The sequence below is a fragment of the Nanorana parkeri genome, unplaced genomic scaffold (assembly GCF_000935625.1).
Source record: "Nanorana parkeri isolate BGI_ZX_2015 unplaced genomic scaffold, ASM93562v1 scaffold2617, whole genome shotgun sequence".
Lineage (NCBI taxonomy): Eukaryota > Metazoa > Chordata > Amphibia > Anura > Dicroglossidae > Nanorana > Nanorana parkeri.
This window is the reverse complement of record NW_017308885.1, coordinates 69,810-88,197: the sequence shown is the minus strand read 5'-3', so window position 1 is coordinate 88,197 and position 18,388 is coordinate 69,810. Positions and strand designations below refer to the sequence as shown.

General features: G+C 46.2%; 1 protein-coding gene across 1 annotated transcript in view; it reads left to right on the top strand.

Moving 5' to 3' along the window:
* DCHS1 (dachsous cadherin-related 1) overlaps window positions 1–17,950 on the top strand; it is a 36,442-nt gene extending 18,492 nt beyond the window's left edge. Inside the window, exons 11-20 of the mRNA XM_018573922.1 lie at window positions 1,288–1,413; window positions 1,524–1,733; window positions 2,034–2,903; window positions 3,045–3,158; window positions 4,055–4,266; window positions 4,803–4,957; window positions 5,276–5,406; window positions 8,547–8,833; window positions 10,064–10,205; window positions 15,201–17,950. Of these exons, the coding sequence (XP_018429424.1) occupies window positions 1,288–1,413; window positions 1,524–1,733; window positions 2,034–2,903; window positions 3,045–3,158; window positions 4,055–4,266; window positions 4,803–4,957; window positions 5,276–5,406; window positions 8,547–8,833; window positions 10,064–10,205; window positions 15,201–17,794 (4,841 nt within the window). The 3' untranslated portion in view covers window positions 17,795–17,950. The remainder of the gene's footprint in view (window positions 1–1,287; window positions 1,414–1,523; window positions 1,734–2,033; window positions 2,904–3,044; window positions 3,159–4,054; window positions 4,267–4,802; window positions 4,958–5,275; window positions 5,407–8,546; window positions 8,834–10,063; window positions 10,206–15,200) is intronic.
* Window positions 17,951–18,388: the final 438 nt, after the last annotated feature.

Below are 18,388 nucleotides of genomic sequence, written 5' to 3'. Positions count from 1 at the left end.
TAATATTTGTTTACTAGCATCCATCCACAAATACATTTACATCAGCTGACACTAGTTAACGTGTTTTCTATAAACATTAAAGAAAGAACAAAGATTCTAGCTTCTAAGTACAATGCTGGTAAACGTATAAAAACGTGAAGCTGTTAAATTTGTGAATGGCGCCATTCATTCACATTACTCTTATCTTCCTACACTGCGTATCAATGCAGCTCTGGGCGGCTGTTGAGAATAATAGAACCGGTCTCCAGTTGTGCAACACCTCACTAACCAACAATCTACAACCTTAGCATGGCTCATGCTTAGTAGACATGTAAGCTGCAGAAACATTCGGTTCGGATATTTTGCTATTTCGGTATTCGGATCCGAAATTCAATTCGGTTTGAGTTTCAGATTTGGACGAAATCCGAATTTTCATTAGTTTTGGATAAGTTTACGAACGCATATTCGTACTAGAGGACACCACCTAAAACTGGTAGAAAAAAAATTCAAACACAAGGGGCGAAGGGGATTCTTCTCAGTTCGCGCGGTTAGGGTCTGGAACTCGTTGCCACAAGCAGTGATTTCAGCTAATAGTCTGGAATCATTCAAGAGGCTTTTGGACGATTTCCTGAGAAACGGTAATATACAGGGGTACAGGTACTCCTAAAAACGAGATGACGTGAGGATCTTTACACCCACACACACACACAATGGGTTGGACTTGATGGACATATGTCTTTATTCAACCTCAAATACTATGTAACTATGAATGGCATTCGGGATCCGAATTTCCAAATTGCAATCGGGAGCTCCTGAATGCCATTCAGGTCTGGGAGCCATAAACATATATTACTAAAGCTGAGGCTCCCAGACCCGAATGGCATTCGGGAGCTCCCGAATAGTGATGGGCCGAACACACCTGAGTTCGGTTCGAGATCAAACTTTAGAACATGGAAAAAGTTCTAACTCGAACTTCAATCTCAATGCAAGTCTATGGGACCAGAACTCAGAAAATCAAATGTCCCCATTTTCAAGGCTTATATGCAAGTTATTGGCCATAAAAGGTGTATGGGGATCCGGGTACTGCCCTGGGGGACATGTATGGGGATCCGGGTACTGCCCTGGGGGGCATGTATGGGGATCCGGGTACTGCCCTGGGGGGCATGTATGGGGATCTGGGTACTGCCCTGGGGGACATGTATGAGGATCCGGGTACTGCCCTGGGGGACATGTATGATTTACTAAACAAAATCCTGTGATCTTAACTCAGGTGGTAATACCTTCTTCACATGCCTTTTGTGCCCCTAGGTCTTGGTGGACAGATCACATATGGAGGAGTGACTGGGGACGAATTCTCTCTTGATCCAGAAACTGGAGTTCTGACTACCAAGCGGCCATTTGATCGAGAGATGAAGGACGTGTACAAACTAACAGGTGAATGATCAGTCCCCCAACATGACCCCCCCCCCCCCCCCCCCACCTCCATGCCTCTCATGGTCCTCCTCTGTATAACTGCTAACAATGTTTCACTCCTTGTGTTACAGTCTATGCTAGGGATGGAGGTTCCCCACCACGGGTGTCAGAGGCCAGGGTGCATATCACCATAGATGATCAGAATGACAATGCTCCTAAATTCGAGAACGACAATGTGTTCTTGGAAGTGCCTGAAAATCAGGATCCCGCAACCCTGTGCATACTCCGTGCCTGGGACCTTGATGCCGGCAGCAATGGGCAACTACAGTACCGGCTTATTGGTGAGTCACTTTCCTGACATTTTCACAGATCGCCAAGGTAGAGCTATGATGTAGAGCTGGTGCACCGTAGAGTCACATTGTATAATCTGTGGTGTGTTGGAGGACTGAGGCATACAATATGTCATTCTGTTAGATTGTAAGCCCTTACCATCTTGTCTTGAATTGTATTGTGATTGTAATGTCTTCCTTATATTGTAAAGCGCTGCGCAAACTGTTGGGCGCTTTATGAATTCTGTATAATAATAATTCTATTCTCCATCTAATATATAATGCCATAATAAGTGTTTCTCTTCTTATCAGATGGAGATCCATCCAGCGACTTCACTTTAGATTCTACATCTGGAGCCCTTTCTACATCACGAGCTTTGGACCGAGAATCTGGAGCAGATTACCGACTGACGGTAATAGCCAAAGATGGCGGCAATCCAGCCCTCACTGCCACCGCTGTTGTCACTGTGACTGTCCTGGATCTTAATGACAATGCCCCCACCTTCTCAGCGGCCTCTTACAACGCGGAGATCTCAGAAGATGCCCCCGTGGGCAGTTTAGTTCTGAAGTTGACAGCCGTTGACTCCGACCATGGCCCTAATGGTCAAACAACATTCCATCTGTCTAATGGTACTCAGGGAGCCTTCCATATCGATCCACTAACTGGACAGATCACCACCGCAGTTCAACTTGACCGTGAGCGCCGAGCTACTTACACATTCATAGCTTGGGTAATGGATTCAGACCCCTCAGGGCCACGTAGCGCAGAGGCATCTGTGACAGTCATAGTACGAGATGTGAATGACAATGCCCCGGCATTTCAGCGTAGCCCGTTCCTTCTTAATCTGTCCCGTAACACTCCAATCAAGCGGACAATGACTGCATTAAGAGCAGAAGACAAGGACGCAGGTGCCAACGCTTCCATCCTATACAGGTTGGCTCCACAGTCAACAAAAGGTGGGTTTTCAGTAGACCCTTACACCGGGGAGGTCCGTCTGCTGGAGCCATTGGAGGCAATGAGTCCAAAAGAACGCACAGTCTTTGTACAAGCCTCAGATCTGGGGGCACCTCCGCTTTCCACCACAGCTGTACTGGTCATACATTTACGGGAGGAAGCAGCCAGAGGACCTCGTTTCCCGAGAGATTCCACCGACATCAGCTTTTCAGAAATCAGCCAACTAGGTGAGAGTGAGGCCATGCTGGACCTAGGTCCTGAATATTGTGTTTACATTAACATGTTAAAGCTTACGTATGTTAGAAAGGGTTTTTAGCTACTTTTATAAAGAGCAGTTGCATCGCCTGTTTGTTTCTTTTCCTCTGCAGGCTCTGTGGTTGGAACGGTGAGAGCTACACACAACGGAGGCTCTTCTGGAAAGATCACCTACAGCTTCATTAGTGGGAATGAACACGGAGCCTTTAACATCAACCCAAACACAGGTACCCACCACACTGATAAAACCCATAGGAAAGCAACACTCCCTTCAGCTTCCACACCGAATACTAACCTAGAATGAAAACCCATGTAGTCCACCTAGAATGAACATTCTGTTTGCTTATAGGAAAGCTTTAGTTCACTCTCAGTGAATCACAATGACTTTTTTTTTATTTATTGAAATGTCAAAGTGACATTTCATTCTTTCCTATGCACTGAAAATGGATGGTGACTGGTCAAAACATGTCTGCATTTCTCTGCACTGCAACCCACCTGAAGGCAGCAGTGTGAACAGGACTGATAGAAAACTACTTAGTGTGCACATGCGGTGAATGGCATTGATCAAGTGCAGAATTAACACGCATAGTGTGAACGGGCCCTTAAATGTTCCGCTGCAGTCCAATAATGGAACACATTAACATGCGCTGTGTTAACTATGCACCACGATGGATGAAAAGAAGTACATGACCCTTCTTTAAAAAATGACGATGAACAGTATATGCTCTGTGGAGCACTGTGGTGCCTTGGGTGCATTCAATCCCCTGCATGTTAGGGGAACCTGTCACATGTGACACTGAAAACCTGCCGACTCGACCAACAGAGGAGAAAGAGAATGAAACAGCAGACAGAGCTGAAGAAAACCCATCCATCCTCTTAGGACACTAGCAAAAACTGAGGCATGTTGAATAATAGATTAACCTGGGCTGGCGTACTGATGTTTTGTTTAACAGTGTCCAGTCATCCTGTAGGTGGTAGTATGACCTGACAGTAAAAGACATCCTGTGTCCCTCATTGGATAAGAAATACTTCTTTTGGGGGGGATTGTTGCTCATACATACACTTTAACATCCCAACATCCATCAGCTGGCCAATATAGAACTAACTCTGCGTTCCTCCACAGGCCAGATTACAGTCCTGCAGCCGGCACTGTTGGACTACGAATCCATCCCACGGCACAAGTTGGTGATTCAGGCAGAGACGGCCCAATATTATGCTTTTACTACTGTCAACGTCCTGCTGCAGGATGCCAATGACAACGCTCCACGCTTTCAGCTCCCACAATACACAGTCCATATCTGGGAGGCTCAAGCAGATGGGAGCCGCATCATACAGGTAACTTCACAACCGGGAAAAAAAAGCCAACCGCTTAATACACAGATATTTTGTGACCTCTCCTCTCCCCTTGGCAAAGCTTATTAACAAGGAAGTGCCTCTGAGTTATCCCCGTTGTGGAATCTTCCAGGGGAAGCTCTAGTCCTAGTTGGATGGTGACATCTAGTGATTACAAAACTAATCTTTAAATTGACAAATAGCAACTTTTATTTTAATTCTCCTAAATATGTCTATGAAGGTTCTCCTTTCTCCACTTCACGTTATACTTAGTAGATGTTATTCACATTCAACTAGACTTGTCTGTTATATTGAAGATGTTTTACCACTCATCCAAGAAGCACAGCTCTAGTATGTGTCATACCTTGGCAATGTTATATATACACGGGTAGCACATTAACCTCAGTTCCATTGCCATGACGTGTCTCAAGGCAGATGTTGATTGTCCAAGGGCCAGTTGGAGACCAAGGCTCTGGAGGCCAGAATAAGGTGACGGTCAGATTTTACACAAGTGATAAGAGCATTCTTCTGTCCTCCAGGTTCTCGCTGAAGATCCAGACCAAGGCATGAACGGTCAGATCATTTACGCTTTTGAGCCATCGCAGCCCATGAGGGATCTGTTTCGTATTGATGCCCAGTCAGGTGTCATTACAACAGCTGCCATTTTAGACCGGGAGATCTGGTCTGAGGCACGGTGAGTAAGGTCTTAACGCTGCTTTCTGTCTCTTTTCTTCCATCGTCTGGTTTCATTTTTTCACTCATCTTAGACTCCTACTCTGCCTATATGTTGACTACCTCTCCATTAACACTGAATGTCCTACAATTCCTGCATGTTTCTCAGGATTTGTTTCTACTACCACTTTATAGTTTTGGAATACAAGGTTGTCTTTCTTTTAATGTTCAGAAGGATGTGTTGTATGTCAATGGCACTGAGTTTCTTGTGGCTCCTGTTCTTAGGGTGTCATGTATTACAGGATGTTCAATCAGCCAACATTTTCATGGTGTATTTCAGGTTGCTGGTGACCGCAACGGATCGGGGGTCTCCTCCACTGACCGGGTCGGCTACCCTCACTCTGGTGGTAATGGATGTAAATGATAACAGTCCTACCATCCCTGTTCAGATGGAACTGAGTGTTCCTGAAGGTAGGTCTACCAATCTCTTAATGTCATCTCATCAACACCAGAACAATATTGTCATGCGCTGGCCAGAATACATGGCATGTGTTTATGTCAGAACTGGTTTTCAGGAATACAAAAACAGCTTAATGCAGCTAGAAGGAGGTCAGAGGTACTTCTACACCAGATGATGATTCTTATGATATGGGCAATAGAACTATGGGTGGGAGATACGTTTGGGGTGCCATTCAAATGAATGGCAATGCACCTCTCACACCAGAAAGCATGGTAGGTGCGATTGCGTGATAGTGTGTTAATCACACAGTACTGTGTGATTAACCCACTGTACTAGTGTGAATGGGCGCTCAAAAAACACTGACACAATCTCACACACTCACAGACATTCTAACACTTACTTACGCATCCCAAAAACAATTTTTTTTTTTACATCCACCCAGTCTTCTTACCTTACGAGAATTGGGGTGGGTCCTCAGCTTGGGGTCCAGAGTGGGCTGTTGTGCTGTGACGGAGCTCCAACCATATGTGCATTGCTGGTACAGCTCCCTTGCGTGCCCTGTAGAGGTGCCGGGAGCCAGAATGTGATGTCACTCCGGTCCACGCACTTCTACAGGACACACGAGGGAGCTGTAGGCAATGCATGTATGGATGGAGCAGGCCTAGCAGCCATACCCCCAGCCCACCTCACCTCGAACTGAGACTCGGAACCGGGCAGCATTTTTTGAATTGCTGCATGGTGTGAGAACTGATGGTGATGCACTATGGGGAGGCAGAGGAGCCTCTCACCTAGAAAAGTGGAAGGCATGCAGGGACCCACTGAACACGGGGTCGCAACCCACTTTTGGGTCAAGACCCACCATGTGAGAACCAAGGTAATAAAGGATCTTCAAAATCGCAAATAGAAATGCTTAAAGTTTCAAACAGGACAGAATCACAGACTTGTGATTGAAGAACCATAAAATATAGAGACAAAGGGCACTCTAACAAAGAAGAATTGTACATTTGAATGGCAGTGCTCTTTATCCATTAACACAGTCTTGCCAATAGCAATAGGATATACTCCTGAATACTCAACCCTATAGATACTAGGAAGTTGGGTACAACCCAAATGGGTATAAAGTATTGGGTATTCCCCTATACTTAGCAGCACTATAAATACTAGAAAACGATTGTTATAGTCTGACTATTAATCCTAGTACTAAACAACCCTATTAACATGTATTCACAGTGGAAGTATATCTAAAGACAAAACTTTAAAAAAAATGTGCAAGTGTTAAAACCTCTGTCAGGTTTTAATAGCTAAACAAAAAAAAGACAAGAGGTGTTGTATTTAGTTTATCGGTAGGTCAATCAGATTGAGATTGACGTGGTAAAGTATGTCACCAGCACACCATGGGTAAATCTTCAAGCAGTGATCGTTTTATTGATGCACGCACATCTTGTCACATTGCTCTGTAATGTGTGTGCATCAATAAAAAGATCACTTCTTTTTAACCACGGTGTGCTGGTTACATATTTTACTACTTTGAATCTGTAGCGGCGCCATCCGCAGTCACTACAGCACCCACCGCAGGGGACATACCAGTAAGGAGTGCGGTAAGATTCTCCTGCATTCAGATTGAGATAGGGCACAATGGCTGCATTCAATATAAACGGGGTACCCCTTGAAAAGGGGACACAGGGCTTAGGTGTTATTGATAAATAGTAATCAGAAAAGGCACAATGCCTAGGAAGATGCCTGGTATCTCTTTCTGCTGTTCTACTTTCCCACTCTTCTCAATCTTGCTTCTCCTCTTCTTTCTTTTCTGACTTGTTCTTTGTCTTGCTTCTATGGCAAGGTTCTTTGATATGGGGTTAATACCCTGTTCCTTGGCCATATCTCCTCTGTACAAGTTTGTATACTAACTCGTGAGTTTATATACCTGTTTGATACTATAAGGTATTTAAAATACTTTTTTTGGTCATTAGAATAGTGGTTCTTATATGTTCCTCCTCTGTAAAGACAGTTGTCTTATTGTCACAGGTCGGCTTAGAACTATGACGTGAGTGGAAATCACTCATGTCATAGTTCTCCTTTAAGGCTCGGTTCAGATACGAGTGATCCCGGGACTGCGCGATCGTGCAATTGCCCACAGCGATTGCCATGCAGCCCCATTGATTTCAATAGGGTTGCAACCTTTTTTTGCGACACGCGGCTTTTCTAGCCCACAGGCGGTATCGCAGTGGGAAACTGCACGATCTGCCGGCGTGACTGGGGTGCCATTAGAAAATAATGGCATCGCCAGTGCGATTGGCAGTGGTGGGCGATTTGCTGCATGATTGCCGCGAGGTCACGGATTGCCCAGGTGTGAACCTATAGCCTTAAAGATTTGTACTTCTTCATTGAAACGGCACAATGCCAAAAATTATTTGATGTGTGAATGGTAAACAATACCCAGGGTCAGTAAGTCAGCTTACTGGAGAGGCTCACTCCCAGTATATGTCCTGGTGACCATTGTCTCCGGGACGGAATGTGATAGGAAATATGTCACATTTGTCACCAGAACAAGAATAGAGAAGAAATATTCCAGAAGGGACATCTGCTCTGGGGACAGCTGTCTAAGAAAGTCTCCAGGACACTATAGGAGACTATCCACAACAGCACACAAACAGCAAAGCTACTACTAATCAAAACTATTTTAAAAAAATGTTTTTGGCTTTATATATTCGATAAACGTGGAGCTACAGACATGTATTTAAAGACCTCGAAGTCCAGTTGAAATGGGGCTGAGAGTGGAAGGTTCTCCTCTGTGTGCCAGTGAGGCACTGTTGCACTGCACAGAGCTGTCAATCTAACATGTTTCAGGGGCTGAGAGCTGGGCTAGTGGTGTAGTACCTTGCACAAGGGGCAAGACCACAGGAAGGACACCAGTAGCGTGACGATGTTGAATCATTCCGGTGAGCAGGCAGGTGACATGGAAAGCTTCAACATTGCATTAGTGAATAAGTGTCACCAGTGCTGGCTGTACACAGCGGCAGGTATTCGGGGAACACTGGTAGGCCGGCTGAACAGGAATGCACACCTTATCACAGGTAAAGCTGTGCAGTATTGCCTTATTCAGAAATATCTCGCAGCTTATCGTGTTTTTCCATCTTGTTCTCCATTCCAGATGCTGTGATTGGCTCTGAGGTAGCTCAAGTGACAGCGAATGACGTGGACTCGGGGCCCCCGTTATGGTACGTGCTGTCCGTGGATGGGATTCCTGGGGGAGCCTTCAGCATCTTCCGCTACGGTGGCCAGATATGGCTGACAGAACCTCTGGACTATGAGGAGAGGACGTCTTACACCTTAACTATTCAAACTTCCGATGGGAAACACCAGAGCCGAGCGGACCTCCGCCTCCTGCTGCAGGATGTCAATGATAACGCCCCGGAGTTCCGCCAGAGCCTGTATCAGGTAAATGTCACAAAATCTATGACCTGAGTATGCTCCGTGAATGGACCGCAGACCTGCCACATTTTTGATGCAAAGGAAGATCGCCAGCACTCAATGAATACTTGTAAATTCTTGTTTGTATTTATTTGAAAAGGTGCGTCACGTGCAAAAAAAGAACGTTTCGGGGGCCACCCAAGGTCCCTTCATCAGGGTGACATAGTGACACCCTGATGAAGGGACCTTGTATAGACTCTAAAACGTTGGTTTTTGCAGGTGATGCACCTTTTCAAATAAATACAAACAAGAATTGACAAGTATTCATTGAGTGCTGGCGATCTTCATTTGCATCAAAAATGTGGAAGGTCTGCGGTCCATTCACGGAGCATCAAGACTTAGTATTGCACGGCGCCATCCGTGATCATCACTGCAAGCACCACCATTTACTGTATTGTCCTAAAGGCTGTAAGGAGTGCAGGGGATACATCTGGGCACTGCTGAGACTTTCCTCACCACATTTCGGTGATGGTTAACCAGGCTGGTTAATGGTCTTCCCTGAACAGTCAGCCCACAAGGCTATCTTTGATTTAGGTCCCACAAGGCTGCCTTTGATTAAGGACTTGTTCAAACCATGTCCGTACCATGTGCAGACCACAAAAGTTTGTTCCCGGATCAAAAAAGCATCCCAATGTATCCTTAGGGTATCTCTGGGCTCTGTTCACACCAACGCAGTCCTTTCCTGACCAGAAAAAAAAGCTTATCTCGTTTTCTCTGGTCTGGAACTCATGTAAACACATCAAAAACGCATGGACTGCACCATAAAAAGCACTGGACTGCACCTGTAGGCCCATTTTAAGCCCCCCCCCCCAGCACTGGAGCGCAGCAAAATCGCTGCAAAAATGCACTGCGTTTGCAGATCTGCTCCGGACATGGTGTGAACATAGGCTTAGGCCCCACAGGGCTGTCTCAGGCTTTACAAGGCTGCCTCTAATTCAGGTCTCACGTGGCTGCCTCTAAGGCAGCTCATTGAGTCAAAATGAGAGTTCACTGTTCAGCGGGAATGCTTGTTTTGCAGGAAGATCCCTCAATTCATTCCTCAACAGAAATGAGAAGCACATTGTGCCAATAAGTACACATACTGCATGTCGCTCTGGGCAGTTGTTCCTGGCTCTTCAGTGTGGTGGTAAAGTGCTCCCTCTAGTGGTGATATTTGGCCATTGCTGTTGTAATAACTGCGTGTACCTTGTACATTAGGTGACCATCATGGAACATGCGAAGGCCTGGACTCCTCTCATCACCATCTCGGCCACAGATCGAGACTCGGGAGAGAACAGCAGAGTCACCTACACAGTGCTGTCAGCAGGAAGTGGAGCTTTCTACATCCATCCTGAGAATGGTAAGAGTACTGAAAGAGTACTGTCAACGTTGCATGATGAGAAGGTTTTATGTGATATAAAGGATAATATACACTGAGTGGCCAGATTATTATGACCACCCCATCAGTACTACGTTGGGCCGCCTGGTGACTCCACGAGATGATGAGAGGTGATGCGAGGAATCTGACACGGCACTGTTGCCCTTCTGTTGTCTTGTACCAGTCTTGTCACTCTCCGTTCTGCCCTAACATTGACTAGTCGCTGACGGCCACAATTCGCACGTTCAGACCCAGATTTTCGGCTGACAGTCCGGTCTTTAAACACTTTAACAATGAGCTGCTCTTGAACATTTAACGAATTCTGCTGTTTTGCTGATACTCGCTCCATGGCTTCGAGCGCCAACAATCATCCCGCGTTCAAAGGCTGTTACATCGCGTTGTTTCCCCGTATCTTCCCAATCACTTCTACTGTCGTGGTAGCCAACCCGCTTCCCTATTTATAATGGTCTGGTGTATATAATAATCCGGCCACTCAGTGTATATAATAATCTGGCCACTCGGTGTATATAATAATCCGGCCACTCAGTGTATATAATAATCTGGCCACTCGGTGTATATAATAATCCGGCCACTCGGTGTATATAATAATCCGGCCACTCGGTGTATATAATAATCCGGCCACTCAGTGTATATATTTTTAGCAATATCTGTAGCAGATGTAAAAACTCACAGTGTGTGCTGATTTTTTTAACTTAAAAAGTTTTCCTTTGAGTGCCGACCACACCTTCTCTATTTTAGGGTGGCTCCTTCCCCTTGCAGGGACCTATGGAGCCCCCCTTGTGTTCACACTTCTTGCATGCGTACACTGACACAGCTATCCCCTAAGCGGCACACTCCTCCCCTGCTCCTCCTGTGTCCTCCCCTACCCTCATTGTGTCCTTAGTGTGTGCACTCTCCTACTCTTACTGTGTCTCGGTATGCACACTTCCCTACCCCCACTGTGTCCCCAGTGCACATGCTACCCTATCCTCACTGTGTCCTTAGTGTGCACGCTCCCTTACCCATACTGTGTCCTCAGTGCACATGCTCCCCTAACCTCAATGTGTCCATAGTGCACACGCTCTGCCATCCTAACTATCTTTTCAATGTGTCCACTCCCCTACTCTCACTGTGTCCTCGGTATGCACGCTCCCTTAACCTCACATTACTCAATGAGTAAAGAAGAACATTTGCGGGGTGAATAATGAAGGGTACATTAAAAGGAGAACTATGAGGTGAGTGATTTTCACTCACCTCATAGTTAGAGCCGACGTGTGACAATGAATCAGGAAGTGAGCGAACACATAGCGTCGCTTGCTCACTGGGCACAGCTGGCTCTGCCTCTAGATAGGCAGAGCCCGCTGTCAATCAGTCAGCTGGGTGGATCTCGACAGTATTGTTGGGATCCATCCCGGCTGTGGCGCTCTCAGCATATAATGAGCTTTGGGTCACGGGAGGATGTTATTTGTCCTCCCGTGACCCCTAAGAGAACTATGGGATAAAAAGGTTACCCCATAGTTCTCTTTTAAGGCAGGTGGCTTTAGAGGAAATGCAATCTTCTACTATCCAGTAAGCTGATTGTGCCCAGAGTTGGACTTAAATATATGGAAGGATTAGACCCCCTCTCAGGTGTTTTCTTTTACAGTCTGTGTCCATGCTGGGGAGATTCACCCTCTTTTTTTGTGTGCGGGTAACCGGGAGCGGACTGGTTACCAGCAGTTACCAGAGTCCCTGCGGTTGATTGTTGGTGACACAATAATAATTTAACAGTAAAAACAGCAGAAAGGCATAATTTAGGTACCATTATCATCGGTGAAATAGTCTAGTTGCTTGGCTGTGTCTGACTTTTATTCCTCTGACTCACACACATGGAGTAAGCAAGTAGTAAATTAAAGCATTCCCAGACTATGGACATCAAATTATTTACACATTCTTAACAAGCAGTAAAAGCCTCTCCTTCAGTCTTGCACGGTTGTACCGGCTCCTCTCCTGCATTGAAATTACTTACTCTGAGGTGTACTGAGGCAGGGTGCTGCGATGTTTTCAGGAAGCCATGTACACCACCCTGCTGCCAGCTATTATCTGCCTGGATTACAGAGTGAAGCACATAGAGCCAGTGATGACATGATTGGCTCTGTAATCAGGGATGTAATGAAAATAGAAAGGTTTTATTTAAAATGTAATTAGCATGTTGATGAGGGGAAAGGATGAATTAGAAAAGTCCAATTTTCTTGGACTTCATTAAGGGACACAGGGTCAGAAGGAATACGAGGCAAGTGGGTTAAACTAGTGCCTTCAAGAGAATTGGACAAATAAAATGCTGTTAGCGGTCCAGTTATAACCCCTCCTACTCCCATATTGCTTCAATTTAATGCAAAAGCAGTAGTAGGAGTGATAATAAGAGGGATGGAACCTGTGTCCCTTAAAAGGAGAACTATGGGGTCAGGGCTTTTCCCCATAGTTCTCCTTAGGGTAACGGGAGGACACAAACTAGCGTCCTACCGTTACCCTAAGCTCAGTATACCGCGAGCTACTGAGACGCCGACAACGATGTCGAGATCCGCCCAGCTGCGTGAGTGACAGCTGGCTCTGCCTATCTAGAGGCAGAGCCAGCTGTACCCGCCCCCTCCCCCGTCCATTCCGCCAGTCAGCGCTGGAGGATCGGACCGGGGAAGGGGGAATCCAGCCCCTCCCGTCAGGGCAGAGAGCCGTGACAGGATCGAGAGGTGAGCGAACGCCGGTATGTGATCGCTCACTTCCCGATCTACTGAGCCGACCTGTGACAGTCTCATTGTCACAGGTCGGCTAGAACTATGAGGTGAGTGGAAATCACTCATCCCATAGATCTCCTTTAATGGCCTCCGTGAAAATTATTTTATGGTAAGTCAAAATCCTGTTTTCTTATTTATTCATTCAGGGAAACAGTGTCAGAAGGAATTCTGAGACAACTGGGGTATCCCAAAGCAGTACAACGGAGGGGTGGGCAACACAGCAGCAAAGCGCTAACAGTTCCACATAAGACCAGGGTAATATTGAGGGCTATTTACAGATCAGAGAGCTGCCTGAAGGACCTTCCGTCCTAAGCTGGCATTAGGGGACAACTGAATATCCACCTGGTACTTGGAGAACGTGTGAACAGAAAACCAGTTGGCAGTCTAGCAATCTGGGAAACAGATGCCTGATGCTGAAATGCCCAAGGGGTACTTTAGTGTAGAGTCCACCATGACAGGAAAAGGTGGAATCTATGGGTTTGAACGATGAGTTACCTAAGGCAACCTAGACATAGTAAAACGAGAAGCAGGAGGTCCCTTATGGGGACCCTCAGGAATGACGAAAGAAGAGTCAGTCAGTCTGAAAAAAGTCGTAGCTGAGAGATAAACTTGAACACCTTGCACCAAATCTAAACAATGGAGGGAAAACTCCATGGCATGTAGGGAGCAGGGCACAGAGAAGAAGGTACAATGTCCTGGTCGAGGTGAAAGGAAGAAAAAAATCTCAGGATGAATGTGGGCTTGTTATACATTCCTTTCACTGCATGTTCATAGTCTAGACACAGGCTCACTTTAAACTCTTGGACAACTAAAATTTTTTTTTATCTCTATACTTGTTAATCAATAGTTCAGAAGGAAGTCGTGCCAGTGCAACAGCGTGGCAGTCACATAAATAGCATCATAGAAGGAGAGAAGCGGCATTGACAGGTTATCTTCATAGAGAATGTTTAGTGGTTTTCATTATTTTGGATTTTTTTATACTTTTACATTCTCCTTTTCAGCCTGCATGTACTGCTTAAAGGAGAACTATGAGGGGAGTGCTTTTCACTCACCTCATAGTTCTAGCCGACCTGTGACAATGAGACTGTCACAGGTCGGCTCAGTAGATCGGGAAGTGAGCGAACATATACCGGCGTTCACTCAGCTCTCGATCCTGTCACGGCTCTCTGCCGTCACAGGGGAGGGGCTGGATTCCCCCCTCCGCCAGCGCTGACTGACGGAACGGACGGGGGAGGGTACAGCTGGCTCTGCCTCTAGATAGGCAGAGCCAGCTGTCACTCACGCAGCTGGGCGGATCTCGACATCGATGTCGGGATCCGCTCCGGCGTCTCAGTATATAGGGAGCTGTGGCTCGCAGTATACTGAGCTTAGGGTGACGGGAGGACGCTAGTTTGTGTCCTCCCCTTACCCTAAGGAGAACTATGGGGAAAAGCCCTGACCCCATAGTTCTCCTTTAAGGACTCCTTTTTACATTTTGCAGGCTCTCACTTGTAAAACCCACTTTTTACAGAGCTCAATAGCTCAAGATGAACTTCACACACATGGGAATGGCTCATCCCAGTGACTTATACCTTATTGGATAGTTGAATCTGAAGTTTCAGTTAGGCAAAGCAAGCTGCAAACCAGGCAGCACCTACTGTGCTGTTTCCTTTGCTCACCCTTAGCATCTAGTAGAGCAGGGGCAGCCAAACTCCGGCCCTCCAGCTGTGGTGGAACTACAAATCCCATGAGGCATTGCAAGATTCTCACGGCCTTAGACATGACTTCCGGAGAGAGATGCATCATGGGATTTGTAGTTTCACCACAGCTGGAGGGCCGGAGTTTGGCTACCCCTGTAGTAGAGTCTCACCAGGTAGACACTGTAAAATTAAGACCAATAACGTCTAGTGTAGCCTTACCAGAAAGGTGGAAGCTGCTATACCAGCAAAGGGAGGATCATCAGTCTCTAGTGGAGCTTTTCCAAAAGGTTAGAAGCTGCTATAGCAGCAAAGAGAGGACCGACAGGTATTTAGGGGACTCCTAACCATTTGTCTTGAATTGTATTGTAATGTCTTTCTTATATTGTGAAGAGCTGCGCAAACTGTTGTTGCTCTATAAATGCTGTATAATTATAGTTATATAGTGTGAGTTACACAACGTGTACAGTACACACATATTTGCTAAAGTTTTCCTCATGAGTAACCACAGGTTTCTTTTTTTTTTGCAGGGACTCTTTTCACAACGCAGCCTATGGAGCTGGAAACACAGGGGCCGCTAGTGGATGTCATAGTTGAAGCTCGAGATAACGGCTCTCCAAGTCTAGCTTCCATTGTTACTGTGCAGATCATTTTGATGGATGTGAATGACCATTCTCCAGTCTTCCCACAGCAGCAGTACACTACATCTGTGCCCGAGGACCTTCCTCTGGGCAGTACGATTCTCATCCTTGAGGCCACTGATGCTGACCAAAGTCTGGAAAATTCTGGACTGGATTACACCATCATAAGCGGTGACGTGGGCAACGTGTTCCAGGTGCAAAGTGGAATACGTTTGTGGAATGGACATTTTCAGCACATAGGCTCAATCATCCTAACTGATGCTTTAGACTTTGAGACCACTAACTTCTATAACTTGACCCTAGGGGCCTCCGACCGAGGCATCCCACAACGTAGCTATTCTGTTCCTGTGTTAATCACCATACTGGATGTCAATGACAACCCTCCTGTGTTTCCACGGCCGGATTATAGTGTTCTCCTCAGTGAGGCGGCTCCTGTTGGCTCTGAAGTGCTTCGGGTCTTGGCACAGGACTCAGATTCTGGTGACAATGGCATGGTGCATTACAGAATCACATCCGGTGATGAGAGCCACCTTTTCCAGATCAACGAGGCAACTGGAGCAGTAAAGCTAGTCCGCCAACTCGACCGAGAAAGGCAGGCCATGCACACTCTTGTGATCTTGGCTTTTGATGGCCAGAATGGACTGGCCAACTTTGCTCTTGTTTCCCTAACTGTAGAAGTCCGCGATATCAATGATAACAAACCTTACTTCCCAGTACAGATACTGACAACCAGCATTAGAGAAAACCAACCAGCAAACACTCTGCTCACGATCATTCATGCCATCGATCTCGACACAGGAATATTTGGCCAGCTGCTGTACACTGTGATTGAACTACCACCAGCAGAACCCGGAATGCTGATTGGAAAAGACGTTTTCTCTGTAAACAGAACTTCAGGGGAACTACTTTCCCGACAGAGTTTTGATTATGAACGCAGTAAAGCCTTCAGCATGATAATAAAAGCAATCGACGCTGGCAACTTTTCTGCTACAGTCACTGTACAAGTCCTAGTGACTGGGGAGGATGAGTACGACCCTGTATTTGTAGCGCCCTATTTCAATTTTGAGGTGCCAGAAGCAGCTGCCAAAGGTCAAACTATTGGTCGTGTCCAGGCCACAGATGAAGATGAAGGTGCTGATGGGGTAGTTCTCTACTCATTTTCTAAACCATCACCATACTTTGGAATCAATGAGACCACTGGGCATATTTATTTAAAGGTAGATAGTCAAAGGCATCGTTCTGGACGTTCTAAGAGAGAGACTAGAGAAATGACCTTAGATGTTCATGCACACAGTCCCTTGCCATCCTCTAGAGTTGCCATAGCACAGGTTACAGTAGACATTACACATACATCTTTTGGTCTGGCACCTGACCTGAATTTGCTCCTCATTGTGTCAGTGGCTTCCTCATTGGCAGTGGTTGTGGTGCTGGCTGCAGTAGCCATAATACTAGTAGTCTGCAGGTCTCGGGGAATCCAAAAGAAAGGTCAAGAGGGTGACGCACAAATGGACAGTTTACAAGGTGGAACTTTGCAAAGGATGGGACACGATAAATCAGCACTTAGCAGCGGGGATCGAATTTATCACCAGACTCTTCCGGGCTACCCCATGGATTCTTCCACTGTAGATGGATCTTACACGAGAGGAGGGTCTCTGGACCCCTCGCATTCCAGTGGACGTGGATCTGCTGAAGCTGCTGAAGATGATGAAATTCGTATGATCAATGAGTATCCACGTGTGGCAAGCATTACATCTTCTATGCAAGAGCACATATCTGCAAGAGGTCCTGATTCGGGTATCCAACAGGATGCTGATCAACTGTCTGATATTTCCTGTGACCCTTCTATGGACAGCGGACAGTGGTTCAAGAACAAAAAGTCTTCCAGTCAGTATCGTGATGATGGTGGGGGAGGAGGTGCTTTCATGGGAGTGGGCTGTGGACTTAATATGCCGCACCATAAGGACTACACGTTCCCTGAAGATGGCAAGCCATCTGTGGAGGGTTCTCTGACAGCCATTGTGGCTAGTGATGAGGAATTGCGTGGCAGCTACAACTGGGATTACTTGCTAAACTGGTGTCCTCAATTTCAGCCGCTGGCCAGCGTTTTCATGGAGATTGCTCGACTCAAAGATGAGTCTGCTCTAAGAAGACCCTTCCAGCCAAAGCCCAAAGCCATTCCTCAACCTCGCATTGACCCACCTCCTCTTATCACATCTGTGGCTCATCCAGGTGCAAAGACCGTGCCTCCTAAACCAGCTGTGGCCAGAACCTTCCCTAATTTCTCCTCCCTCCGCCGTTCTCCCATTATTAATGAAGCTTCTCTATCTTCAATCATACCGCCAAGCTTTTCCCCATCTCTGTCTCCATTGGCAGCTCGTTCTCCTGTTGTGTCCCCATTTGGCATCTCCCAGGGCCCCTCAGCATCTGTCCTCAGCACAGAGCACAACCTTGACCCTGCTGGTGATGGGGAACTAAGAATTTAACAACACCAGGTGGACATAGAGGATGAAGACACGCATATGAAATCGAATTGGAATTACCTGTCTGAAATGGCGAGAAAGTCTCTAAGAGGCAATAACATTCAGAACCATAAATATACCCGCTATTAAGCCAAAAAAGACAATTTTAAGAGGGTTTTAGGCAAAACCTTCTTCTGACCAGAGCTGTTTTCTGAGGCTGAAATAATGGGTAATTCTTCTATGAGACTTCTTTCAATTGCCCCTCTGTTGACCAGGGGTAGGTAGCCTTATATGACCGGTGCAGCATCCAGTGAGACAATTAGAAGTGGACAATTTTGGGAACAATGCTCCTCTTAATGTATTTTTCAGCTGTACCGCTGACCTACATGCAGTCCTGCTCACAGTACGGCAGCTACTTTTTTCCCCCCTATTTCATATATACCAGGCAGGACCTGCACACCAGCTTTTTGGAATCTGTAAAGGGTTAAGGTCTACTTCCAAGTCCCTCTACAGGAATTACATAAACTAGACTGTGCTCGTGCACAAGATCATGTTCCTAGGCAGCTTTCCATGTTAGGGTCATGTGACTGGGTTTTCCTACAGGATCCATGTGACCAA